This window comes from Anarhichas minor, unplaced genomic scaffold (genome assembly GCF_050575085.1).
Source record: "Anarhichas minor isolate MPS153535 unplaced genomic scaffold, ASM5057508v1 ptg000017l, whole genome shotgun sequence".
In the NCBI taxonomy this organism is placed as follows: domain Eukaryota; kingdom Metazoa; phylum Chordata; class Actinopteri; order Perciformes; family Anarhichadidae; genus Anarhichas; species Anarhichas minor.
Window position 1 is genome coordinate 10,584,819 of NW_027466463.1, and position 26,146 is coordinate 10,610,964.

The 26,146-nt window shown below is 43.8% G+C and overlaps 3 protein-coding genes across 11 annotated transcripts; 2 read left to right on the top strand and 1 right to left on the bottom strand.

Moving 5' to 3' along the window:
* Positions 1-1,851: 1,851 nt before the first annotated feature.
* On the bottom strand, positions 1,852-4,489 carry lyrm1 (LYR motif containing 1). 4 transcript variants are annotated; one of them, XM_076093488.1, is made up of 6 exons: positions 4,341-4,489; positions 3,577-3,654; positions 3,124-3,305; positions 2,970-3,030; positions 2,428-2,459; positions 1,852-2,330 (listed from the first exon to the last, which is right to left on the bottom strand). In XM_076093488.1, the coding sequence occupies exons 3-6, from the start codon at positions 3,280-3,282 to the stop codon at positions 2,217-2,219; spliced, it is 366 nt and encodes a 121-aa protein (XP_075949603.1). In that variant the 5' UTR covers positions 3,283-3,305; positions 3,577-3,654; positions 4,341-4,489; the 3' UTR covers positions 1,852-2,216. The 4 variants fall into 4 exon arrangements, with proteins under 4 accessions (XP_075949603.1, XP_075949602.1, XP_075949604.1 ...); XM_076093487.1 differs by lacking the exon at positions 4,341-4,489 and adding an exon at positions 3,849-4,028; XM_076093489.1 differs by lacking the exon at positions 4,341-4,489 and adding an exon at positions 3,909-3,995.
* dcun1d3 (defective in cullin neddylation 1 domain containing 3) lies at positions 3,246-11,091 on the top strand. Of its 4 annotated transcripts, none has more exons than XM_076093482.1 (5): positions 3,246-4,409; positions 5,473-5,555; positions 6,585-6,626; positions 6,795-7,349; positions 9,094-11,091. In XM_076093482.1, exons 4-5 carry the CDS (start codon positions 6,910-6,912, stop codon positions 9,635-9,637), a joined length of 984 nt encoding a protein of 327 aa, XP_075949597.1. In that variant the 5' UTR covers positions 3,246-4,409; positions 5,473-5,555; positions 6,585-6,626; positions 6,795-6,909; the 3' UTR covers positions 9,638-11,091. The 4 variants fall into 4 exon arrangements, with proteins under 4 accessions (XP_075949597.1, XP_075949598.1, XP_075949599.1 ...); XM_076093483.1 differs by having other exon boundaries at positions 5,476-5,555; XM_076093484.1 differs by lacking the exon at positions 5,473-5,555.
* A 146-nt stretch (positions 11,092-11,237) lies between these two features.
* On the top strand, positions 11,238-26,036 carry katnip (katanin interacting protein). 3 transcript variants are annotated; one of them, XM_076093464.1, is made up of 29 exons: positions 11,238-11,461; positions 12,013-12,130; positions 13,278-13,366; positions 13,652-13,818; positions 14,229-14,341; positions 14,455-14,556; positions 14,709-14,849; positions 15,089-15,329; positions 15,603-15,728; positions 15,885-16,036; positions 16,300-16,406; positions 17,154-17,250; positions 17,355-17,564; positions 17,839-17,976; positions 18,919-19,780; positions 19,909-20,676; positions 20,763-20,971; positions 21,232-21,310; positions 21,393-21,570; positions 21,695-21,860; positions 22,017-22,183; positions 22,271-22,335; positions 22,477-22,587; positions 22,900-23,039; positions 23,164-23,265; positions 23,357-23,517; positions 23,877-23,903; positions 24,226-24,311; positions 24,426-26,036. In XM_076093464.1, exons 2-29 carry the CDS (start codon positions 12,119-12,121, stop codon positions 24,482-24,484), a joined length of 4,875 nt encoding a protein of 1,624 aa, XP_075949579.1. In that variant the 5' UTR covers positions 11,238-11,461; positions 12,013-12,118; the 3' UTR covers positions 24,485-26,036. The 3 variants fall into 3 exon arrangements, with proteins under 3 accessions (XP_075949579.1, XP_075949580.1, XP_075949581.1); XM_076093465.1 differs by lacking the exon at positions 23,877-23,903; XM_076093466.1 differs by lacking the exon at positions 15,603-15,728.
* The last annotated feature ends 110 nt before the right edge of the window (positions 26,037-26,146 follow it).

Here is a 26,146-nt window from a genome sequence, read left to right on the forward strand (position 1 = left end):
TTAGCTTACTCTTGTTAATAAAATGTGATCCGTTTTTCATTTCTTTACTGCCTTTTTAGAAAAGGTAATTGGTTCTCTTGGAATAGTAATTCAAATGTGCATCTTTTAGAGCAGGAGGGAACATTTTCACCAACACCCATTGTCCATTCAGTGCACAAAGATACAGTACATGTGGATGACTAAGCCCCTATTTGTAACACAAGTGCAAAGACCATGCACAAAACACAGTATAAAATCTGGTTTATTGTGGCAAATTAGATGTTTACATTATTTTGTACATTGTAGTGGTATGAGTAAATAGTTTTTAGTTTGCAATACAAAGCTCAGTATTCAGTACATTTGAACACGAAGCGGACGGAAGATGAATCTCCGACCCCTTCTGCAGGTCTTTGGCCCTTTTATCAACATCTGAATGAACCAACAGATGAGAGAAAAGCTTCTTTCTGCTCTGATTTCTGAATAGAACTGAAAGTGATGTACAAACCAGACGCTGGATTCATCGTTATGGAGAAACTGACAAAAAAGACAAAATAAATATCAAAGCAAACCAGATATTCCGTACTCTTAGATCCAGATCCAGAAATGTTGGATAGTATAATGGCATTCTGAGTATGTCAATAAAATGTATAAATTAAGGAATTTGGAATAAATGGGATTTTTTTTTTTAAATTAATGCACAAAAAGAGTCTTAAATTAACCGTCCACAATAAATGAATACACATTCAAATTGTTGTTGTTGCGACAAAATGCCGCAATGATGCTTGACATTAATTTATGCAAAGTAATGGTCCTGTTGAACAGGTCTGTTTCGACAGAGTTCAGGAAAATAATCTGTCATTCTTACCCATAAATGAGTGATTTAAAAAAGCCTTTACTGCCACTTTTATATTTACACCTTTAATCTGCAAAAACCTGTGAAACGTTTCCATGTCTGAGAAGTGTACGTTCAGAGGCTTGGAAATGCACAGCTGTTAACATCTGAGTTACAGTTTTAAAAGCTTATGTTCATGGATCTACCAGGGCAAAATAACATCAAGAAATACACTCCTGCCTTTCCTCCAACCAGTTGGTGCATGCCAGGTTGGTGATCATCCAACAGGTCAGCCGGTGGTATATTGATCCAACAAAAAACACATGATTACGTTTTAAAATAATCCGTCACATCTCTTGTTAGATTGGTAAAAAACAATGGAGGCTTTTGATACAGTTTAACGCATTTATCCCCCTTTCCTTTTAAAGCAAACAGATAGATACAACAGTAGAAATGTTGAATCACAACACGTTATAAACTTACATTATACTTACAGTATTTTTACCTCCCACCTTTTAACTAGCCTCTCACCAAGTTAACGCATTTCTTTCATTTCTGTTTTTTCAGCCCCTCTCTGTTCCTGTTTCGGTGTCTTCCTGGAAAGCTCTTTGTAAATTGTGCCTCATATCATCATTACTGCGAGTGCTTGGACATCTGTTAAGATGAAAATGTACTGTACTATAAAGGGCACTTCCTCCTGTCTACCTCACACAGTCCTTCTGAAGAAACTCTGAACTGCATAGGAAGCACACCATCTGCATACACTACAATGGGCTCAGAATTATAGATGAGTGATGACTTGTTTTCCTTATCTTCCTCTGTGCTGTTGCCAACATTCCTGGAGTTTATTTCATATTTTCTGCGTGAATAAACCGGCTACCTATATGGACAAGCTGAGGAATGGGGCCAATATTAAGGGGTTGGCTCCTAAAAACAGTTCATGTTAGAAAAGAGAGATGGTCATAGCTGAGTGTCTCAAAGAACTTACTTAGATACTACAAATAATCTTCATGTCAAGTCACAAATGTATAACTAGAGTAAAAGATTTGAAGACAACTTTATTACATTGTTTTAGCAGTTGTGACAGAATGTGAAATAATTATTTTATTTTTTTACACAGAAAAATAAACAAAATATACAACTTGATCTTATATTACAAGTCACTCCACCCTGACAGCCTTCCTGAGCTGAACAGAAGCCGACAGCCTTTAGCTACACTGAGGAACTCATGTTTAAGCAGTGAAAAAAAAACAGACAGTGAAAAATGGCTTTTTCATGAATGGCTGGTGTTCTCGCATCAGGGAGTGCTTGCAACAGCTCGGCCCATGAGATCAGCGAGTGACTGCACTCTAGTTTCCTGCCCAGGGTAACTTGAACTGTTGGCGAGGAGCGAAGATATCGAGCATCAGGTCTCGTCGTGTGACTGCAAGTATACTGGCTTGGCCTGCTTCCTCAGGCGCTGCTGTGCTTTCAGCTTCCTGCCTTTCTGAGTGGCCAATCCCATCGGTGGTAGGTACGTCTACAGGGACAGTCAGGGAACAAAGTCATTGAAGGAAGTCTCTCGACAACACAGAGAGAAACTTATCCAATTTGTCTTATAAATGGTTATTACTTACAGGCCTTGGATATGGGTTCCTGTAATGTAAACCTGTGGAAATAATGATAAGTGTTACTCACTCTTCCAAAGCCAAAAAGCTTTCCATCCTGCAGCCCTGCATGGTCCGACACGGAGCATCTGATTCTCTCAATTTGTGATTGATTTCTGTGGTGTTTTAATTAGCGATTGTATCACTTTTGCCTGATTTACTCATTTCAAAGGCAGGATGTGAACTTTTGTCAAGGTATCCCTGTAAAAGGGGAAGGGCTGAACATGGTAATATTGCCTCTTTACTAAATGGTAAATAAAGCTTTTCAAACATTGTTAGCTAGATGTTACCCTTCTCCACAAATAAGACTGGGCCTGCTGTAATAGAACTATTATAGGTCGAGTGTCAAAGTGGAAGTATGCTACGTAGTTTATAAAGTCAGCTCTTTCCTGGCATCTGATAAATAGAAGACATGGAAAGCACAGAATGGTATTACTGTGGTCTTCACCAGAGTAGGATGAGTTTTAGTCAAGACTTGTGTATGGAAATGTGTGGAATCTCTCCACTCTTACCCATTTCTATCCTTGCTTCACATTCTTCTATACACCTTTTTATTGATTCTTGATCTGTGAGCTGAGAAGAAAAATCAATGAGTCATACAAAGTGCCAAAAAAAAACAAACTACTGCTTCTTCATTTCTGAGATCAGCGCACCGTTTGTTCACACCTGCTGGTTCTGTCTGAACAGAGTGCAGGCCTCCTGGAGAATGTATTTTCTCTCAGTCTCTGCGTCACTCGTAACTCCACTCTGCGCCTGCCAGCTGCGGGCGATGCGAAACACCCGCATGTACAGTGACAACACCGTCCTGCGAGTGGAGGCCGTCATCGGGGCTCACAGGCAGCGGTTACCTGCACGATTAGGTAGTTTGAGTTGGAAATGAACAGTGGCGTCACAAAACCTGTTACCGAGTTCTCTGTGTATGGAGCTCAATACTTTAGCATCACTTGTCAACATGGAGCTAAAGTGATGCTAACGTAGCTTTCCCCTGACAGTAAGTCATAAGACACCTAAACGAACGGAGGTGAAATTAATAGCGACACGAGTGCTCTTCACATTAACGATGTACGTTATCGCTCAATATGTTTTTCAATGTATTTAATATTACAAACTTTGACCTACCGACTGTCTGGAGAAGAGGCAAGAAAAAACACACATGTCGCATGGTGATGACGTCTTCCCCAGACTGGTTTTTAAAGGCTGCAAAGAAAAAAAAACATGAGGATAATCTTAGATAAAGTTGGAGATGTTTTGCTAATTTAAAGTAGTAGCACCATCTCTACAGTTAATTATTTATAGGCACGGTTGTAGCAATTGTATACGAGTTATAAGCTTTTTCACACGTTCTATATTATTCTCTTAAAGGTTGTGTAAAATGTCAACAAAACACGCACCCGAGTTACGTTAATTGATTTCGAGGCAATCTAGCCTTCTGTGTGTGATGCAGTATTCACATTTATTCTATATATTTCCAGGATGTTTCAGCAGATTATTTTGTTAAAATTAAAAATATCTTGTCGTTGCCATTGCCGCGATGAAGATCAGCTGTTGGCTGCTCGTAGTCAGGGAGGAAGTGATGCAGGAGAATGCCCACTGTGTAGCTACACTCAGTGACTAAAAGGGGGAAGCACAAAGAAATGGACTGCTTTGGTCCGAGGTGGTCCTTTAACTCACTCTAAAGAGCGAACGTAATTCAGAATGGATTAAAAAGTACCACCTGGTTGCTAGCGTTTCACCTATTTTCTTTTTAAAAGCGGAGATGAATACGATACTGATGAGGAAGTTTCTCTCAGCTGCCAGCTAGTTAGCTAGCATTCTGAGTTAACGCGACGAGTTTGCCTCAGTTCGTTTCTGGTCGTGTACGCTAAATTGCCCAACTTACTTACCACTTAATTTGTACCGGCGACCCTGACGTGATGTTCATCCAATTCCAGATGATACAGTTTCCCAAAAAGGTAAGTTTGTGTACGATGTTAACTGTGGCGTTTCTCGGCGTCTTAATCGGAAGACCTAGCTTAGCCGATAGCTAACTTTTAGTGGACCGAGCTGATGCTAGCTAGCTGTGGCGACGTCGTCAGGGCCAGGCAGTTGTTGATGTAACGTTAGCATTAAATGGCCCGGTGGCGGCGATGTCTCGCCAATCAATAACAGCTTTGACACAAGTACCATCTGAATAAGTGAACAGATGGAAATGCCAGGTGTTAACGGTTATCCAAACACTGTTTACATGGCATTTGTAAGTGTTGTGCTTGTGCATGTGCTGTTAAGCCCACTTGATCCTGTTTATGCTCGCCATCATAACGTGGTAAAAATAACGTTAATGCTAGCTCACGTTAGTGGAGGACAGTTCTGTGCATTGACACCAGCGGTGCAAATATCACGCGAACTGGAGCTCAACTTTGTTGTCTCACAGTTTTAGGATCTAGTTAGCTTCGTTAAAAATAATGGCTGATAACTTGACGTTAACAGTTTGGCTACCATAGCGTGCAGATTGTATTTAAAACATTCTAATAACCAAGTGAGGCTTCAGACGTCCATCATATGTTCGGTAGGTGGAGTTAGCCAGAGTGTGCCAGTGAGAGATTTGCCTCGACATGCCCAGTTCAGTGATCAGTACAGTCGATTTGCTGAATACATTTTCATTGTTAACGTTAGAACAATAATCGAGGCTTTGTAAGACCAGTAATAACCACAGACAGCAAAAGTTGTTTTCAAAAGTAAGTCGAAGTTGTGTATTTTTACAACATGTGCTCATGAGTTGAATCACATTCAGGACAAAGCCTGTCTCTCAGGTCTCTCACTGGACACCTACAGATGCTCATCCAGAGATGCATTAGCCTCTTATACCACCGTCTTTGTAGTTATACATCAGTAATTGAACATTCCTGCAATGAGGCAAACTGCTTTGTTGTGCTCAAATGACATATTCATAGGATGTTGACAAAAATAGTCCTGCAGCATTGGGAGTGATGAGCTATCGCTTTCTGCTTATGATGACAAGATTATGTGTCTTTTCAGCAGTGCGGATGTCAAGCTCACAATGATGGAGCAGAGTAGAAAGACGCTTTGATCTGTGCTCAATGCCTGCAGAGGGATTGTCTGTAAGTAACTCCCAGCTACTTTTTTGTTAGTTATCGAACACCTGATCAACTCACACATTTTATGTGAGCAGATGTTACAGCTGACTGGTTAATTGCATTGACGTACACATGAAGTCATGCTGCTTTGTGAGAAATGGGGTAGGTAGAAAAGAGATAATGCTTTTACACATTGCGTTAGTTTGATTACTCTGAACCCCAGTTTATATGCACTTCGGTCACTAATCAGATTTTCATCTTCCTCTCCAAAGTTATTTTTCTTGCCAATCACAACCGTAGTTAGTACTGTGGCAACATGTGAGTCCCCATAGTGATGTTACTTTTCAGTGTGGCGTTATTCCCCTTTTCTTTTCCATGCACATATATACTCTCTTTTAAAAGCCTGTGAAAACCTGGAAAGGGACACACATGACCAAGTAATCATGTTTATTTTAACCTCACGAAACAGCCTCGCGTTGAATTTTTCTCACTGCGGAAGGTTGGGAACCATCACGTTAAATGATTGCTGTAAAATGTCTTTCAAATAGTTTTGCCGTTTTCATTGGCAACCAGAGTAGCTCCACAGTCTTGCCTATTTTAGAAATCATTTCATGATTGCATTTTTTTTTAATCTGCTGCCATTACTGCTGGGATGTAGGAAGACAGCAACACTGCATGTACTGCCTATTGAAGAACCTGGTAAAACTGTCTCTGTCAGACTGTCTCCTGATACCAAGATAAATACGTCATTTATGTGGAAATGGTATATAGGATTATCATGAAATGAAACACAACAAAGCTAACATAATAAGTTCAAGTTATACACATTTAGGTATATTTTAATTGCCTTTAAATGGATGGACCTTTGGTGTCACAAAGGAAAACCTAACGTTTTTTAGTGGCTCTGTTTAACACAAAACCAATTCAGTAAGTTTTATGGGGTTACCTGTAATGTTTTTTTCTTTTGTAGAGGTTTCTATGGTAATCAACACTGTAAGCATTGGATGCATGCATACATATAGACTGTTGTTTTCTCTGGTCTTCACTTTTTAGGGTTTTTAAGTCTGGCAGTGAATCGGGGCAGATTTGGCACAGGTAGCGTAACTTCCTGACCTTCAATGCTCACAAATCCTTGTGCTTAGAGTTTGTTCTACAAATAGCGACAGAAATGTGGATCCTTGCCTTTTGATTCTGAGCAAGGCTGACTCAGTCTAGAGCCGCACTCTACGACAATTAACATTTTTCAATTGTTCTTCACCTCAGGCCTGAGGGTATGTTGAGACGTCTCGCCGGGCCAGAGAAGAGGCGTCTAGGTGGCTCGGACGGGGACTGAAGGTGAGGAGGAAAGACAGACGAGGGACCAGGGAGGGAGGGAGACATGGGTCAATGTGTCACCAAGTGTAAGAATCCGACGTCCTCGCTCGGCAGTAAGAGTGGAGACAAGGAGAGCGGCTCCAAGTCCCACCACAAGAAAGGAGGCAGTGCTGGTGGCGGCCACAAAGAAGAGCCCGGTGCTCCGTGTAGCAAAGCCTCCAGCGATCTGTCGAATGGCACCAAGGCCTTGGAGGTTACGGTGGAGACGCCCGTCATCCCTGCAGTGATGGGGGAACCACGCAGGGACGAGTGTCTGGATGGAGACGGGCTGTCGATGCTGCGCATCGATGAGCTGTTCCACTGCTACAAGGATGAACAGGAGGATGCTATCTTGGAGGAAGGCATGGAGATGTTTTGCAATGACCTGTGTGTGGACCCAGCAGAGTTTCGTGTGCTTGTTCTCGCCTGGAAGTTTCAAGCAGCCACCATGTGCAAGTTTACAAGGTAAGGTGGAGTTCTGGGACATTGGGTGTGTTGTTTGCTGGTATCTGTTCATCAGGATGAACTAGCATGACCACTCCACAGTTATTAGCTGTAGGTGAGAACAGGACATCTTGAGTCAGATATTTCTTCATCCCAAATGACTGACACATAGTTTCATTAGTGCTCGCCCTGATTTAATTACCAAACAGGATGCTCTTACTATATATATATATATATATATATATATATATATATTCATTTGGTATTACATTTGGAAATGCTTATTGTGGCCTGGTGGTTATTACTTTATTTATCCCGGGGGGAGATTCCTGGAAGTTTCCACGCATAATTTAATTTTACACACACAAGACCGAAATACACACATGCATGACCCATAGAAATGCAGTGTGTAGAGATGTTAGAGTGATGAGGTCATGGTCAGGCAACCCCCGAGCAGTTAGAGGATTGGCTGCCTTGCTCAAGGGAATCTCGGCAGTGCCTGCGAGATGTACGAGCACCTCTCCGGGTACTAGTACAAACACCGTACGTGTTCCATGCGGGACTCCAACCGGCCACTCCAACATGCTATCAACTGTGTTACCCCAAGTGAAAACATTGTAGGGTTTCCTTAAATTAATATGTGGGATTGGGGCCAATCAAGGCATTTGTGATTATTGATTACATACTAGATAGATTCACGTCACAGCCTTTGTTTATTGTAACCTGTTCTCTCTGTGCGTAACAGCTACAGGAACGACTCGGTGTACTTGATTAGTCACTTTGAGTCATTTCAGTGGCTGCTGGTGTCAGTGCTGATGAACAATGAAATGACACATTTTGAATAAATGCAAAAAAGCTTTTAGAAATTTAGAGGACTTTAAAACCGGTCAGTAATTGTTACATTTAAGAAGAAAGTATATTATAGCTGTAATAAATTGGCTATGCACTTGATATTAACAGACAAATCACCCATCGGGTGAGGATAGAATGAACTGTAATGCCATGAATCTGGCCGGGATCCTTTAGTGTACCTTTCTATCCTCGTCATCTCTCCACTATTTTACACACACACACACACACACACACACACACACACACACACACACACGTGTGTATATATACCTGCTCTGCACTCCCACTGCAGTTAGTGTCTGAGATGAATAGAGCTGCCTGCTGGCCGGTTCACTTGTCACCTCCCCCCTCTGATTTTGAACTCAGCACTTTTCTATCAGAGGCTTTGGACAACACCACACTCTGGTTACCACCGTGTTTCATTGTCAACTAATGCTTACCCAAGCTGTTTATATTCCATTTGACTTTGAAAGCCTATATTGTTGCAGTGCTCAAATACCAAAGTATATCTGCTTGAAGTTTGTCAATGTTTCAAGGTTTTTATTTGTCACATACTCAACAAATCTTTACATTGTACAGTTAAATGCCTGTTTGCCTCCTCCAGTACTGAGCTTTAAAATATATTTAAAGGTACAATATATAAAACACAACTGCACAATATAGTCAACGGAGAAAATACATACGACAAAGTTATAGATAGTTGTTGTAGGAGTTAGTCAGATAGTTGTTATAGACACATGGCCCTTTTGTTTGCATTTCTTCACACTGTTTTGTTGTAGCACTTAGTCAATTTAGCTACTAGTTAGCTCTGGTGCTGCTGATTGAGTTTTGTTAAAAAGTTCTTTGCTGGGCCTCATCATGGTCCACTCCACTGTCGCTCTGATGTCTGTTCTTGTTTACTTTGTGTCCCCAGGAAGGAGTTTGTTGAGGGCTGCAAGGCCATCCAGGCAGACAGCCTCGAGGGTATCTGCTCACGTTTCCCCGTCATGATGCTGGACGCCCGGGGCGAGGAGAACTTCAAGGACCTGTACCGCTTCACCTTCCAGTTTGGCCTGGACGCTGATGAGGGCCAGCGCTCGCTGCAGCGTGAAATCGCCATCGCCCTGTGGCGCCTGGTGTTCACCCAGAACTCGCCCGCGATCTTGGAGCACTGGCTGGACTTCCTGTCGGAGAACCCCTCAAGTATTCGGGGCATTTCAAGGGACACGTGGAACATGTTCCTCAACTTCACCCAAGCTATTGGGCCGGACCTGAGCAACTACAGCGAGGACGAGGCCTGGCCCAGCCTCTTCGACACCTTCGTGGAGTGGGAGTTGGAGCGCAGGAAAAGAGAGGAGGAACAGGCACTGACTGCAAAGAAGGAAGAGGGGAGGTGTACTGAGACAGAGTGTTCCCCCACCACAGACAGACTTGAAACAGAGGGAAGCCGCGGCTCACAGACGTGGGGGGGCCACTGACCAGGAATCAAGAAATAAGGGCGTGCATGATATGATCTACACCTGAACTGTACATCTGTGAATCATTGGATGAATATTAGTATTACCATTACAGCTGTTCATTTTGTTCTCCTATTCTGTCTGGGTGGGATTCCTGCTTTGCACCCTTTTTTTAGGTTTCTGAAAGGGCTCTAAGAACTGTTATTTTTAAGCACTTCTATTTAAGTTATTATTTTACCTTTTTTTTTTCTCCTCCCATGTGTGTTTTGAGTAATTGGACATGTGGTCCATTTCAGCCTCCCATCTACCGACCATAACCAAGCAGAGTTGGAGCTTGGTTTTAAAAACAGGCGAGGGAAAGCCATTACCTTTTCCCCACAATATTATTATGTAGACGGTTCACTTTGACTTGATAACACTGCTGATATGTTTAGTACAAGGATAAAGTTAATAAGAAAAAGAAGGGACATTTTGGCAACCTGTTTTACTATCAAAACATGAGAGTAAACATAAGGGTCAGGGGTCAGTGAAATCATCTTGATTGGCCTAATCTAGTTAGATGGTATGCTTTTATCTTGCAGTGCTGTGAAGATGAATTGGTTGCACTTGTTTGGCCTTCACAGCTGCTGGCCTGCAATTTCATGGCAAACACAGTAATGGATTACAATTCTGTCACAAGGGCATTTTGTTTTTAACGATAATACAACGTTGTAATATCCATCTAATTCCAAGTTGATGGTAACGGACCCACCCTCTCTTCTGTGTGGAGTGTTGTTTTTGAGTGCTACCGGTGCAGCGAGGGGCTGTGCTCCCTTTTGACCTCGAGCATCTACCATTTTCATGTCCACCTATTTTCAAGAAGCGGTTAAGTGTGTGCAACACAATGATGCTGGCTTTTCTCATTTTAGGAAGTCTGTACCGCAACAAATGAGCTAAAGCAATATGCCTTGGTCATTTCTCAACAGATGATGCCTAAACCTGCATTACATTCAGGACCGTTACAAGGGGCTTCACACAAAGCTTTTATTGTTTACTGTCAGGAGTTTGAGAGTCATCACATCCTTGAACTTCTATACAAAAAAGAAATGTATACGTACTTCTCAAATATTGTTGACCGCTGCTGGTGATGGTTGTAATGGATTGCACAAAAACCAATGGCATGCTTAGTCGCTATACTTGCAACACTTTGCAGAAAGATTGATGTCAACCACATTATTTTAATTTCCAACCTTTTCCAAAATGTAGAATGATCTTTAAGTATAGCCTAGGGCGTTTTGGGATGAGTGAATGAGTGCTAACTATGCTGGCTAATCAAGAGTCTGTGGTATGGGTCCAGTGTGGTAAGAGGATGGCATAACCTAATCTGTTTGGTTTACATCTACAATGATTTTATTTCAGACCACCTTTGTCCTTTTTTATATAAAATGTATTGATTTATAATAAATAAAAACAGTGTTGAACTTTTGACTGTTGGACCATGGGAATCTGTGTGATTTTACTTCAGTGATCTCCTTATTTCTTTGTAATCTAATGCTGATGCTGATGCTGAATGACATGCTTGCATACCACTGTCTTCACTGCTCCTCAAAGGTGTGTTTTTTTGCAGCACAGCGTTTTTTGCAGCACAGCGTTTTGTGCAGGCTTGTCTGTCTGGATGTTGGCGCGAGGAGCAGCAGTCAGAGAGCGGACAGGCTAGGGGCGTGTCTAACACCGATGCGGCTCTCCCTATTGGTGGACAGCTATCCTGGTTACTAACCAACACTACTGACTGGACACATGAGAAAACACAGGAAAACTCGTTAATTTCAAAGATAATGGCCAACAAAGTATAGTTTTACAGGGACAGTAAGTGGTTTTCTAATACTTGTACACCTTTTACTCTGGTTCTAACGAGAATATGAGAGCAAAAGCCTGATTTTGTGTTATTTAATGTGTTTATTACATGCTAACGCAGACTACTGAGTCTCTGTTATTAGCGTCAATGCTAACTGCTTGCTAACGTTGTCTCTGACACAAGCTAACCTCCGGAGATAATTTGTGCGATAAACCGTTAACCCGTATTGCTACCGTCAGCTAACCGTTCAATGTTAACAGTCAGAACTGTCAGGCGTGTTAGCTGTTAAGGTCATATGAATAAATATGATTAGCAAACGTTACCACACATCTGTAAATACCCTGCACGTAACGTCAGGGTAATGTAACGTCAAGCTGTTACAAATGGGCTATAATCAGATGGGTAACGTCAACGTTCGGCTTGGAAATAGCGGATATGATGTGTTTTTAGTTGTGAATTGTCCAGCGGGTGGGGCGACATTTGAAACGAACTGCATTAAAGGTAATTTAGGTTTCATGTCACAGGTAACCTTGGGTCTCTCTCATCTGTGCTCCCTCTGCAGTGGAAATCAAACTCAACACAGATTACAATGATATCTTTGGAGGATCACAGAGCCTCTCCATAATATGGGATAGGGTTGTGTGAACAGCACTATCTGCAGCCACACAATGCATAACGAGGTAAGATACTCATCTGCTCTGTCGGTCTCAAATTCGCATCATCTGTCACATTACTCGACATGAGACACCATTCAGAAGCTCTCTGATTTTCGGGTCAATCAGTCATATTTTACAGCAGTTGTCTCTAATCTCTGTCACTAACAAGTACTTTCTATTCTTCATTCAATGTTCTTTGCTTCTCTTCTGATATTGACAGATGCTGTAGCCTAGTTGACTTGTAGAAACTAAGTAAGGGCTTTCTGATTTCCTTGCTCGTCTTGCATGATGGTTTGTAAACACGGAATGGCATGAGCTGTAGGTGACTGTGTTATGCAGACAACTGATGCTCCTTCCAAGACGCACACATCCGTCAAATTTACCAGTGGCTTTGGGTAAAGGCCTTTTAAGACTGAAGCAGGCAGACATCTGATGATTTAATGTGATGATTTCATTTTTATTGAGTCCAGCATTGTGAGGATTGCTGCTGGACCCTCACTTTTTGGATCTTGGCTTATGTATTTATTCATTTAATTTATTTTTACAATAAAACATCTTGTCAAGTGTGGCTTATAAACAAGAATGGTCAGTTGTTCATTGCTCTCTAGTTATATGACATTTTAACTGATGATAGATTGATAGATTTGTGACACGTATTGTCACTGCAAGGTTCTTTGAAAGGCCGATGCTTTATGTATTATGCAAGGACACATTATTGCAAGATAAAGTAGCTCTTGTTCCAGCCACTGTGTAACCACTGTAGTGCTCACACCTAATGAGTACAGGGTAGCACCACCTTTTTAAGGAGAGCATGAATTTCACATGGCATGGATTCATAAATGTGTTGGGAGTGTCTCCACAGGGATCTTGGCCCAAGTTGCATAAATATGTTTTGTCTATCTGTTATGTAACGTTAACATCTTGACACATTGCATTAGCTGCATTTATGTTTTATTTACTCAAGACGACTGGAGGAGCAAGTTGTTTGCTTGCATTTTTGTGATGTACAGAATACAGTGGATATTGATTGTAGTCCGTGATTGTGAGTACTAGTGCAACAATGAGGTGTATTGTGTATACGATCTGTTTTCCTCAAATAGCTGATGTAGGCTTTTCTGACTCTGTGTGTGAGTGTGTGTGTGTGTGTGTACTAATGCTGGTGTTCTTTAAGGAGAGTAAGAAGTGCCAAGGAGAGAAGCTAGCCTCTGCTGTGGACGACACCCTGGATGAATATTTAATCGCCCTCCAGCACAAAAACAGGTGAAGTGTGATCACAGGCTGCTGGGGATAGACAGATTAGTTTTCACAGAGGAGATGTGGAACTCCTCCATGGCTTTCAGTGCTGCCACATAGGAGCACTGGTTTCTTTGCTTTGAGAGGAACTAAATTAGTGTGTGGAATGTAGTAGATTGGAGGTCAGAATAGCTTAAAAATGGTTGGCGTCCTCCTGTGAGTCCTGAATCTTAGCCATCTCAATCATGTGATACACTGTTGGCCAGATTTCTATAATTGTAGATGTATTCACCCGTTTTCTTTGCTCCTCAGGATCCTAAAGCGCCTTAAAGTCAAAGACTCCAGGGAGATTGAGTTGGAACAGCTTGAGCAAGGTTTTTCACTTTATCTTAACGGAGCCAATGCTGAAGCCAATAGGAAGCAGCCCAAGAGCTCCTGTGTCACCTTCTCACCTGCTTCGAGACCTGCACGTACAGCAGGTATGCTGCTGCTGGACCAAAATAAACCTATAGACACTCAAAAGTAGCAGTCTTATATAAGACCTCCATTATTGTTTTCCTTCTTTACTGCGCAGAAGGAAATATTGTTCTCTAGAAGGCAATCCTTTTTACACTGGAATGGAAGGCGCCACCTCATACTCGTATTACTCATATTTTGTTGCTTCTGTCATCTTCAAACCATATGGAGCATGAGCTAATAGCCACCACTCCTCAGCTTGTAGTGTGTATGGTATGATCCCTTGTCCAGTCCCAGTGAATAAATGATAGTGACAGTTCCTCTGTGTGCTGTGTGGACCATCTGCGTATGTGACTGCGTTTTCCTTCTCCCCTGAGGCAGTAGTCTGCTGCAAGCTGCTCATGTTCCTTTCTGTGCTGCTACTCATCGTCAGATGCCTGTCGAAGTGCCCACCAGTTAACTGAAGACGGCCGTAATCTGGAGCAGACCCACAGGAAGAGGAGCCACACTGCCCCAGTGAAAGTCCAGAGGAAAGAATGGGTGCAGGTATAGGGGCTTCTAACTACTTAATATATTTAATCCTTGATTATGCAGCATCAAAAATATGTTCCTATGAAAGTACACATGTTAAATATTTCCTCTTTTTTTGTTGTATGCAGGATTCTGTCAGAATTCGAACCGAGGAAGGACCAAGTTTGCGGATCTGTCCAGTAAAGCGCTACTCTGAGGATTTTGAGCCATATGAAAGCGTAGACATGGAGGTAGAGTCAAGACATGACAATGCCTACTAAGCCTGTCTGTGTGGGTGTTTTTTTTAGGGGAGGGGCTATGTGTCAGATGCAGCTGTGTGTACTACTTAGCATCCCTCCGTCTCTGCCATTTCCCCTTCATCTAATCACCTTGTTTCATACAGAGCTCCGGTCCACGCTCGTCTCGTAGTCCCTGCTCCCCAAGGAACAACTGCAAGGTGTCGCCCTCCTTCAGCTCCAGGCATGAGAGCCAAGCAAATCAGGAGCACAACGAGAAGGTACTTCTCAACCTCGAGGAAGTGAAGGTGAGCAGAAGAAGAAATATGTTTTATTTCATCTTGTCAAGGTTGCCTGAGGTGTTGTGAATCATCTTAATTAGTTTCATGCCCCTGGGTGTGAATTTATGACGTTACTTCCGTGGTAGTCACACAAATCAAGGGAATGCTTAAACTGTCAGCATGCATGTGTGTACATTAGTTCTTAGTTCTTACACTGATCACCGTGTGCATGGATGCATGCGTAAACGCTGACCTTTGTAAACCAGGTTCTGCGTCGGAGCCTGGAGGTTAGCATGCGGCGAAGCAACCGCGGCTCGGCGGGGGAGGAGTCGGACGAGGAGTGGGTGGAAGAGCAGATTGAGAGGGAGGAGAGCACTGAGAGTCTGGACGAACTGGGGCTGCCTCTCACGTCCTCCAAGTCCTCCTCCAACCCTCGGCCCAGCGGCTCCCATAGCCATTTTGACTCAGCAAACCTCATTGTGCTGGACTTTGGACCCTCAACTAAAGGTAGGCTTTTTCATCCACTTTCATATGTAGATTTGTATTGATTCCTAGGGTGAGTCTTAATTGCCCAGAGTGGTTCAATCTCCTCCATATCTGCTTCATCAGCACTGATCTGTACACATGGAGAATAGGCAAGTTGTTTAGCTGTCTATGCCCAGTTCAAGTGTTAGCAAGCGTTAGCCAGCCCATGGCCCTTTTATGCCTGCAAATTTACAATATCACAATATATTCCTCATATGAAAATATCCTCAGTTTTGATTTTCTCCATTATTGCAGGTCGTAAGATTGAACTATCTGCAAAAAGGAAAGAACACACTGACACCTTTATACCCACCAAGCCCGTGTTGGTGAAGAGCAAAACATTAGATAGACCCCCTTCCAAAGAAAGCTGGGATGGTCAGAGTGAGTCTTTTAATATTTTGAAAGCTCTTTAATTCAAAGTTTACATTCCACAAATGGAAGATTTCCCAATTTAGAATAAAACTCTGTAGAAAAGCCCATCTGTTAGATAGCATGGTGCATGATTGTGGTTTGATAGATGTGTGCTTCTTGCTGAAGGGCCAAGGAGTCGGCCGGAGAGGCCCCTGTTGGCAGCCAGAAAGGCTTCTGTTGAGGAGCGAGACCCTGAGGAGATGGCATGCAGGGTGCGCCAGGCCATCCAGAGAGAACACGACCCTGTGCAGAGTCCGGAGCTCTTCAGCCGCAACACGGTCTGCCTGCCCCCCACTGTACATGTCCCACCTCTAATCAATTTAGGCCACTAATTATTAAAACCCCTTTTCTTCTCTGTTAACAGTTGTTTTTATGCTCATTTAGAGGCCCTATATTATACACCCTGATGTTACTGCCCACACAAAATTCTACACATGTACTATATGTGATTTAAATTGTGTGATAGTGTTGCTTCCATGTAAACTCTGCCTCTTAAGCTTATGGATGTCTGACTCTTCTATTCTGCTTCCTCTTAATCCAGGGCAGGGGCCACCAGATGATGAATGACTCAGTGCACCACAACAGCCACAACAAGGATGAGAGCAGTGTCACTGTGGCCATGCAGAGAATTACGCTCATGGGCCCCGGGTATGATGACAGCATATTGCACCAAGATACACAGTAGTTACGGTGACAGCGCACGTCAGTAAGGCTGTAAAGTGTTGTTTCATTAGTCCGCTAATTAGCTAGCGAGCTTGCTAATTCCTATGCTACGATGGTTACAGAAAATTAGCCGAACAAAGTTGTATACTATCTATCTGGCGATAGCAATGTGCTTTTCTACGCTATGACAAGCGTGTGTGGATGAAGCATACGTTGTTAAATTTGACTTGCTCATGCTCTCTACTCTTTGTAACGTTACTACTCCACTGCTTGTTTCAGTCTACCAAACCTCACCTCAGTGAGGAACTAAGCCTGCTACAATGGTCGCAATGGCAGTGGTACATATAGAAATGGTTGCTGCTCTGATCATCGTGCTACGTTGATTTGACTGGGGAATGTCTCTTCTACTCCTATTCTGTTTCTATGGTCTTTCCACAATGAATCATGTAAAAGCACCACCTTAATTTGTGTGTTTACCAGAAATGAACTGATGATTCAGCATGTAAAAGCATTTAACAAATGACCAATCTAAATTTACTTAAACCAAAACAACCGATTAGTCGACTAAGAGGGGGCAGCGCTACAGAGATTTATGGTGTGTACTCCCTCTGACATTGAAGAAATATTTATCAGCGTAGCCACCACAGTGCTCAGCCATCTCTCACCATTAATATGAAGGTCGGGCGCCATAGACAAAGCAGTGGAGCTGAGGATGTCATCCTTTTTCTTCAGGCAACCACAGAAACTGCTGAAAGCCTTGAAGAAACTTGAAGCAGGACCCGGCTACAACATACCTCAGAGTGTCAAAACCGAGTTTAACAAGCAGCCGGTGAGTCAGCAACACCGCCAGAATGAAGAGTCCTAATACTACTGGGTGTGATAGACGCATACGTGAACAGAGGCACTTGTGGCTGTTTTGTGTTATCATTGCAGAGGAACCTGTCCTCGGCTGAGGTCACCCCTGCATTGTATGTTACCATGGAGATCCTGTCGAACTGGGGGAGCTCTTTGCAGGTCGGGCTGACTGAGTTGCAGTTCTTCTGCCTCAGAAACAAGAAGCTGTACGTGTCTCCTCACGACCTGGACATCAGAAACGCTGACTACCCCGGGAATCTGGGGGCACTTGTCAATGGAAAGCTGAAGGTGAGCCATTCAATAGACCGATAATAGCAGGAAAGCACATTCATTATGAGTCTGTTCCATTTTAGTGTCCCATGACAGTAAACAAACGTGCACAATAACAGGGCTCTGAAGCTTGAATACCTCTATAGGAGGCTGCGATCCTTTTACACCTGTCTGGTGTGTAAAAGGCCTATTACATACAAGTTTGAGGTTGCTCCAAACATTTGTGAACGAATCTCACTATTTACATGGAGAAAGTATTTGATGACATTTGTCTGTTCTCTTGGGTTGACAGACCACCAGTGAGCGTCACATGTGGACGTGTCCGTTCCACCCCCCCATCCAGCTCTACTTCGTCATCAGGAACACCGAGCGCTCCCCAGACTTCGGAATATCTCTCATCAAAATCTGGAACTACAACAGAAGCCTCAATGTATGTTTTTTTTTTTGTTTATGTGGGATTACAGATTATAAAGAATTGTAATTTGTTCAACTGAAGTGTAATCTGTTCCTCACAGTTTTTGATTTATCCCTCGCTCAAGTGCAGAGATTATTCATTTCGCTGTCTGCAGATCTAGAGCGCACGAATCCAACATGCTTGTGTGTTGTCACTATAATGCAGGCGGATGTATTGCCGTGGTTCCGTCAGGGGGGGGTGGTTCTCTTTTAACATTGGCTGGCTCAGCTGCCAGTCACACTGTCCAAATGTGGAACAGTGAGAGATTAGCCCGAGAGGATTAGTGTTGGGGGGACGGGACGTGGGCTTCTGCCTCTCACTGCTGTTCATAGAGGGGTACAAACACCCCATCGTATCTCTTTCTATGTTACCACAGCTAGAGTTACTTGTGTTGAACCTGGAAGGTAAGGAGCTGTTGGTGGGGAATAGGTTCTAGGTTAACCTAAATTCATAGTAGTTTACTGTCTCGGGGATTAAGCAGATTGGAGTTGGGCTTTAGCCATTTCTTCATGGGAGCCATGACTTCGTATCCGTGAGAGTGCTAATTACTGCTAGCTTGGAGAAGTCTTGCTCTGCATGTGAGAAATAGGTAAATATCAATTGTACATTCATGAAATTCCCCAAGTGCTATACTTTTGGGGATTTTATGCATTTTTGGTTTGCAGCTTTTGTAGCTTTGCTGGAATTACAATCATTAAGGACTCAAAGTATCACATAATATGAAATGACAAATACTTTCCTTTTGATTAATTTGCATTTTTTGTTTATATCTTTATTTGATTTACTCAGTTATGTAAAAGGTATTATGTGTAGATGTCAGATATCCAAATCCTGAATAATTAGGCATTTTGTATCACAAGTCAAATGTTTTTTTGAACCTGTATATTCAAGTAAATTGAAGTTCCGTTTCTTTTTTAGGATCTTGACATTGGTGCACGGCATATAAAGCTGTACCTTAACAGCACATTGGTGTTTGAAGGTGAGCTGGAGAAGGGCTGCGGCAACCACGTCTTTGACTACAGCACCACAATCGACCTCCAGGATCTCCAGGTTTCAGACTCCTTGTTTTCCAGCCCCGTGTCTTCAGGACACAATCTACGGGGGACCAGCCCCCAGCACCATGAGGACAGGAAGGGTGGGGAGGGCAGCAGCACCCAGCACCACCACAGTTGGAATCAGCAGCCATCAGACGCAGGCCAGGCTATGATAGACATGCAGGAGAACCCACATACACTGCTACCACCCATCACTCCTTCACCAGTGGGGGTTTCCTCCTCCGCTCGTCGCCCCTCCACCCAGGGAAACTCTTTTGACCTGTCTGTCTCAGAGGAGCCTCTCTCTCTCAGGCAGCAGGTCGAGCAGCCTGCACCCATGGAGCAGACGGTCACCACCCAGCCGTCATCCTCACGGGTGGCCCCCCAGTGGCTTCAGCCCCTGATCAGAGGAGCTCCAGAGGGATGCGAGGCTAGCAGGGAGAGGCCCCTGTGGCTGGTGCCTCAGAACTCTGCGGAGCCCAAATCTCCCTCAGCCTCGTCATCGTCAATGCTCCCGGAGCTGCCGTGCAACCCTGGCCGAGTGTGTAGGGTGATCGAGAGGACAGCAAATGGGGGTCCGTGGAAGGCTGACTCTTTGGATCTGAGCTGCGACCTGCTGGAGGAGCTAGCAGAGCAAAAGCTGGACAGACCCATCAGCGGACGCAGGAGCTCATTTCGAAACAGTGCAGTCACTGCCAGGCAGACAGAGGAGCAGCTTCATAGAGCTACTGCACTGTTAAACACAGGTAGGGATGTTTAAAGTTAGGATACTGAAACACAAAGAGACACCTTTATATGTGATTATCTCAACAAATCATTATCCTAATTCTCCTGGCTTGTTAGTAAATAACATCAATCTTTGTGTATTCTCCAGAGGAGCCACTGTCATTGGTGAACCCTAGCAGGAGGCAGTACACCTCTCCGGCCCAGCTGCACAGCCAACAGGATGACACCCTCATGGAGTCCTGGGACTCTCTTACTAAATTCAACCAATTCCAGCGTGGACGCATCTCCAACATGGCCTTCGAAGGCGACGTCTTTGATGAGTTCGTCCAGCGCCGGGGCCGTGGTCCACCCACAGTCCCAGTCAACCCCTCCACAGCACCCAGGAGCCCACATTCCCCCTTCACCGCTCAGGGGGCATTGTGTGAAGACCTTGATGATGATCCATCCATGGAGCGGGAGGACGAGTTCGAGATCCCTGTGCTGCCGCAGGGCCAAAGGCTGGTCCTCAACATCCTGTCCACCTGGGGCGATCGCCACTACGTGGGCCTCAACAGCCTCGAGGTGTTCAGTTCCAGTGGAGAGCCCCTACGACCTGCTCACATCCGTGCTGACCCACCAGACATCAACATTCTCCCTGCGTACGGCAAAGATCCTCGTGTGGTCAGCAACTTGTTTGACGGCGTTAATCGCACCCAGGATGACATGCATCTTTGGCTGGCGCCGTTCACCGCTGGTCGGAGCCACACCATCTTCCTGGACTTTGGAGCTCCGTACCAGGTGGCCATGATCCGTGTGTGGAACTACAACAAGTCACGCATTCACTCCTTCCGAGGCGTGAAGGAGGTGGAAATGCTGCTGGATGGAAGGTGCATCTTCAGGGGCGAGATTGCCAAGGCTTCTGGGACCCTGTCTGGAGGTAGCTGAACACAACAGCCTCACAAGTTTTTCATGCTCCTTTGTGTGTTTTCCATTTTTTTTTTTCTCACTCTGCTGTCACTTCAGAGTTGGACCAATTTGGTGACACCATCCTGTTCACTACCGACGATGAGATCCTGGAGGCTATGTCTCGTAATGATGAAACCTTCCTCAGTGAAGGTGAGGGTCCCGAGAGCCTGGCGGCGGAGGAGGAGCTGCAGAGGCCACGCACCGCTGATGGAGAGGGAGAGGAAAGGCCCTTCACACAGGCTGGCTTCCGAGAAGAAGACCTCAAAGTAAGTACAGGCCTTATCGGCAGTGGGTGCAGGTTTTTTGCCTTTTTTCCACCTGTCACAGTAATAACAAAACAAAGACCCTGAATATTCAATCCACCTGTTCAGCAAAATTAAATGAAAATTCATTGTGCAGGAACCAATAGTGTTCAGCATTCCACATTGGGGAGAGACACTGAGGAAAGACAGTATAACAGGCATTCAGAGTAAATTAGCCATCAACAATACTGTTATAGTTTTAATGTGTTTACATGTTGTCTCAGTTGAATCTCCAGCTCAACCCCACTGCGAGTCAGTCTGAGGAGAACTTGGAGCTTATTCCTGGGATGTACACTGGAAAGTGTGAGTAGATAATCGGCGTCACATGATCGGTGCTCTGTTTGTTGTTTGGATACTTGTAATGACGGCCTACCTCCTCCCCCAGGCCTTAGACTAGAGCTGGTGTTGACGTGGGGGGACTCCCACTACATGGGCCTGACAGGGTTGGAGGTGGTGGGGAAGGACGGAGAGAGTTTACCTTTAGACCTCAGCATGATGGCGGCCTCTCCCGGGGACCTCAACGACCTGCCTGAGTACGAAAACGACCTGCGCACGCTTGATAAGTACGCCTGACACGCTCTTACACCCTTACTTCCCCAAACCCCGCTCTCAGAGAAACGTCTGGAATCTTAGTTCAGATCATTACGATGTCTGGCGCAGCCTTCAATGTCTGTTTTCTTCACCCAGGCTTATAGATGGCCACAACATTACCACTGATGACCAGTACATGTGGCTGATCCCTTTCTCCTATGGAGAGCCACACACCTTGAACATGACATTCAACAAGGCCCAGACTATCGCTGGACTCCGCATCTGGAACTACAACAAGTCCCCTGAGGACTCTTACAGAGGGGTGAGACACTTTTCTGTCTGTTGCTTCAGGTGGAGCCAGAGATCAAGTTATGTTTTTGGAGGGCATGGATTAGTTATTAGTTTTTGTATTTAACAAGAAAGTTTCAATGCAGGAGACTATAGGAAACGCATCAAACATACAGCTTTCCACATTCAGGTGAAGGTGGTCCATGTGTTCATGGATGATGTTGCCATCTCTCCTCCGGAGGGATTCCTGATCAGGAAAGGACCAGGCAACTGTCACTTTGACTTTGCCCAGGAGATCCTCTTCATAGACTTCCTGCAGACGTCCACCGACAACAAGAGTGCAGAGGACTTCCACAAGTAGGAGCCACACATTTAACTAGCATGAACTTGAGAAAGTTTGAAAACTGCACTTGCTAATTTATAATGTCGTTGTCTCTAATTCAGAGGACGCTCTAAGAAACAAGAAAAGGCCAGCATGGACTATGAATCTCCCATCATGCCTTGTGGCTGTATCCTGACCATGCGTTGGACACTTGTGTTTATTGGCACTATATTTGAGGGAGATAAAGTTCAAACTCAGAGGGTATATATATATAATGCTATATATAGTGCTTTTCATGTTGTTATATTCCTTGACCTTCACCCATCAGTCACCTTTCAGCTGCAGCTGTTAACAACCTGGGGAGACCCGTACTACATCGGCCTCAACGGCCTTGAATTTTATGACCAAAACCACGAGAAGATCAGTCTCAGTGACAACAGTATCCTTTCTTATGAGCTTACATCGACCTTCATGCATCTGTGCGGTTAAGACTTGTTGTGTAAATCCATAAACATTGAGTTTTGATAGCTAAAATGTATAAATTTACAAATCTTCTCCATCTAGGGGTATCTAGAGTTTTCCAGGCGTGACGACTGGAAATGTCGCTGTAATTTTGGATTGGCAAAGATAATTATGACGCAGTTGACATTAGATTCAGAAAGAGGATGCATGCTGTCTACGATGAGCAATAGCTGTTGGAGTATTAATGAGTTTGAATTTATTGTCTGTTCCTCAACATTATGTCCACCAGACATCGCTGCTTTTCCAGACAGCGTGAACATACTGGACAATGTGAGCGGTGATGTGAGGACTCCGGATAAATTAATAGATGGAGTCAACAGTACCCACGATGGAAGATGCATGTGGTTGGCCCCGGTGCTCCCTGGGCTGGTGAGAGAGAGAGAGAGAGAGAGAGAGAGAGAGAGAGAGAGAGAGAGAGAGAGCGAGCGCATTCAGTCGACACTCACAGAGGAGAGATTTCCATGACATTTACGTATTGATTGTTTCCACAAAGGTCAACCGTGTGTACGTCATCTTCGACCAGCCAGTGACGGTGTCCATGATCAAACTGTGGAACTACTCAAAGACACCACAAAGGGGAGTAAGGGAGTTTGGGGTAAGCCTCTCTGTCTGCTGTGAGATGAGCAATCACTTGTTTTTATATTTGGACCTGAAGCAGCAACCTGTGTGTCGCTCTGTGTAAACAGCTATTGGTGGACGACCTCCTGGTGTACAACGGCATCCTGGACAGTGTGAGCCATGTGGCACGAGGCATTCTGCCTACCTGTGATCCAGTGGTGCTCTACCACACCATCCTGTTCACAGACAATGCCTACATTGCACACCGTGAGAGGAACACCGTCATCAGGTACCCTGTACTTTTAGGATGTCGATAAATGATCGACTTCTTGGTTTCATGGCCGATTGGTTGTACAATGCCTTTTACCACAAAATAAAGCATCTGCATAGTTTGCCTTTCAGTGTTCTTGTTAATCGTAGACCTAAATTAGGCTTTGTCCTGCAGTTTGCGTGTAAAGTTCAGCACCAAATGGTCATACGCCGATGACTGACTACTTGTTAATTACTCATATTAATTCAAGACCATTTGATATTCAATTCAAAGTCTAAAACAGAGAAACTGATGGATTGACAAAGACGGTTAGATTCAACCCCATTGTCCCAAGTGATGAGTTGTTTTGAACAGAGATGTGCTCTTCTCCACTTCAGCCACCGTGGCAGCAGACACCACCAACAGTAAGTAACAGAGCCTGTGAAAGCCCCGTGTCAGCACCTCCCTGTGGTCAATCCCTGTAATGACGGTTCCTCCAGTGACCTCAGATGTCCCCCAGCCATTCCACACCCTCCTTACCACACGCGTGACTTTGTGATGCCCCAGTCTGTTCCCCCCTCCTTCCTTACCTCTCTAGCTCCATCTTTGGTCTCAAGGCCTGGACCCGCTGGCTTCAAGCCTTGTTACCAGTAAACCCTCCGTTTTGGTGTTGTTCCATCTTTCATAAGCTCAACCAATTGTGCTGACGTGTGTCTGTTGTGTCTTCATTTTCTCGCTGTGTTGCAGTAATTATGTGGAGGACCAGGACGTGAAGATGACCAATGAGAATCAGATAGTCCATCACAACAAGAAGAAGCAGACAGCAGATCCAGGTGAGTCAGGGGAACAACTGGACTTGGAGGTTTTTTGTACAGAGTGCTTGTCAAACATGTCGATCATCCATCAGTAAGTTACCTTAACAGTACATTTGTTGTGCCTCGGTGCAGCTCTTCGGCCTAAAACCTGCATGACTGACGGTGGGAAACATGGAAAGAGGAGGTACTGACGGACAGAGAGCAGAACTGAAACGGAGGAACTACGACTGACGGTTTGAGCCCACTTTTTAGAGGGTGACGTTTGACAACTTTAACTCACCTTAAAAACCAAAGCAGCCATTATTTGCAATGGCAGCTTGTCAGTGGCTCACATGGTCCACACTGAAGAGAACAGCTTGCACGGATAACAATGGGTTTGTGCGCACACACACACACACACACACACGCACGCGCGCAGGATTCCACTTTATGGTTGGATCACGCTCCTTTCCCCACCCAGACACGTTATCCTCAACATGTACTGTACGGTCGCCCCTCCCACAGTGCCAGGATAAACCTGCGAGGCTGCATTTTATCAGTCTATTATTGTGCCTAGTACTCAACACTATATCTGTGGTTGCTACTTGTGACTTTTGTGCTGCATATTTAAATGCTGCTTGTGGTGTGCAAATACTTAAAAGAAAATATCTCCAAGGCCACATGAAGACACTCTCGCATCAGGATGTGGCCAACGCTACTGTTATTAATGAATTGTATCCACTGATGAGCCGAGACGATCGGCTCTTTGCCTAATGGGTCTGAGAACTCACTCGCTCCCACCGGTACACCAACCAGTCGTAATGCTATGCAGACACTACTTTATATCTATTAATGGTTTGTATCAGTTGGCTAATACTAATTACAAGCCTAACGGTTTTACTTGGGGAAGTGCTTCCAGAGAGCTTTTCACCTTTTTGAAAGTGGTTACACTCGTAGTTGAAAAAAGTACAGTGGTCCGATTTTTTTTTTTTTGTACATTTCAACTTGAAGCCGTACAAAGCTTCACACACTTGAATATTCGATATCTATATTTGGCTTAACAAAATTAGGTCAGTGTGTTTTTTTTTTGCTTGGCATCAGGTAGAAAGAAAAAAGAATAGTTTGCAATCCAAGTGACCTTTATGGAAGTTGCTATAGAAAGCCAATTTATTATGGAGGCAAACATTTCATGAGCCAGTAAAGCTGTTTTAGACATTTGGTTGGAAATCGAAAAAAAATCTACATTTGCCAATTTTGATTTTGAGTAGATTCAGTAACAGGCAACTTCTAATATGCAAATACTATAACCTTACCTCAAATTGAGAAGAATGATCATTAAAAAGGGATTCATCTGATTCTACCTTCACTATATTACTTGGTAGTTGGTGTTCATTCAATATTTACTGTACTAACTTGCATGGGAAAGTGAGCTGTTATCATCTTATATATCTTATATTTGAGTTTGGAGTAGTTTTCACTGCTTCATGAAATGTACCCCAATACATTTCATACCCCTTACTCACGATGGGAGTAATTGTATATGAAATGCAGTTTTATGTATTTATTTTATATATTTTCAGCGTGTCCAACAGCAACAATGGTCATTATTGCTCTCAGTCCTGCTCTGTAGGGTGGTGGCTATTATTGTATGTGTGACATTTAGTGTTTTGAAATATTTAATAATTTTTCTAATCTTGTTTAAATATGTATATTTGATGTAGGTTTATTTGAAATGAATAAAATAAAAATGAAAAACAAAAAAAAGGTTTGTCCTCACTTGACACCACACTGGTCTGAATCAAGCCAACACAAAGGTATCTAATACTCTGTGGTGGGATGAACGGCTCACCGTGAAGAGAAAAGACATAGCGGAC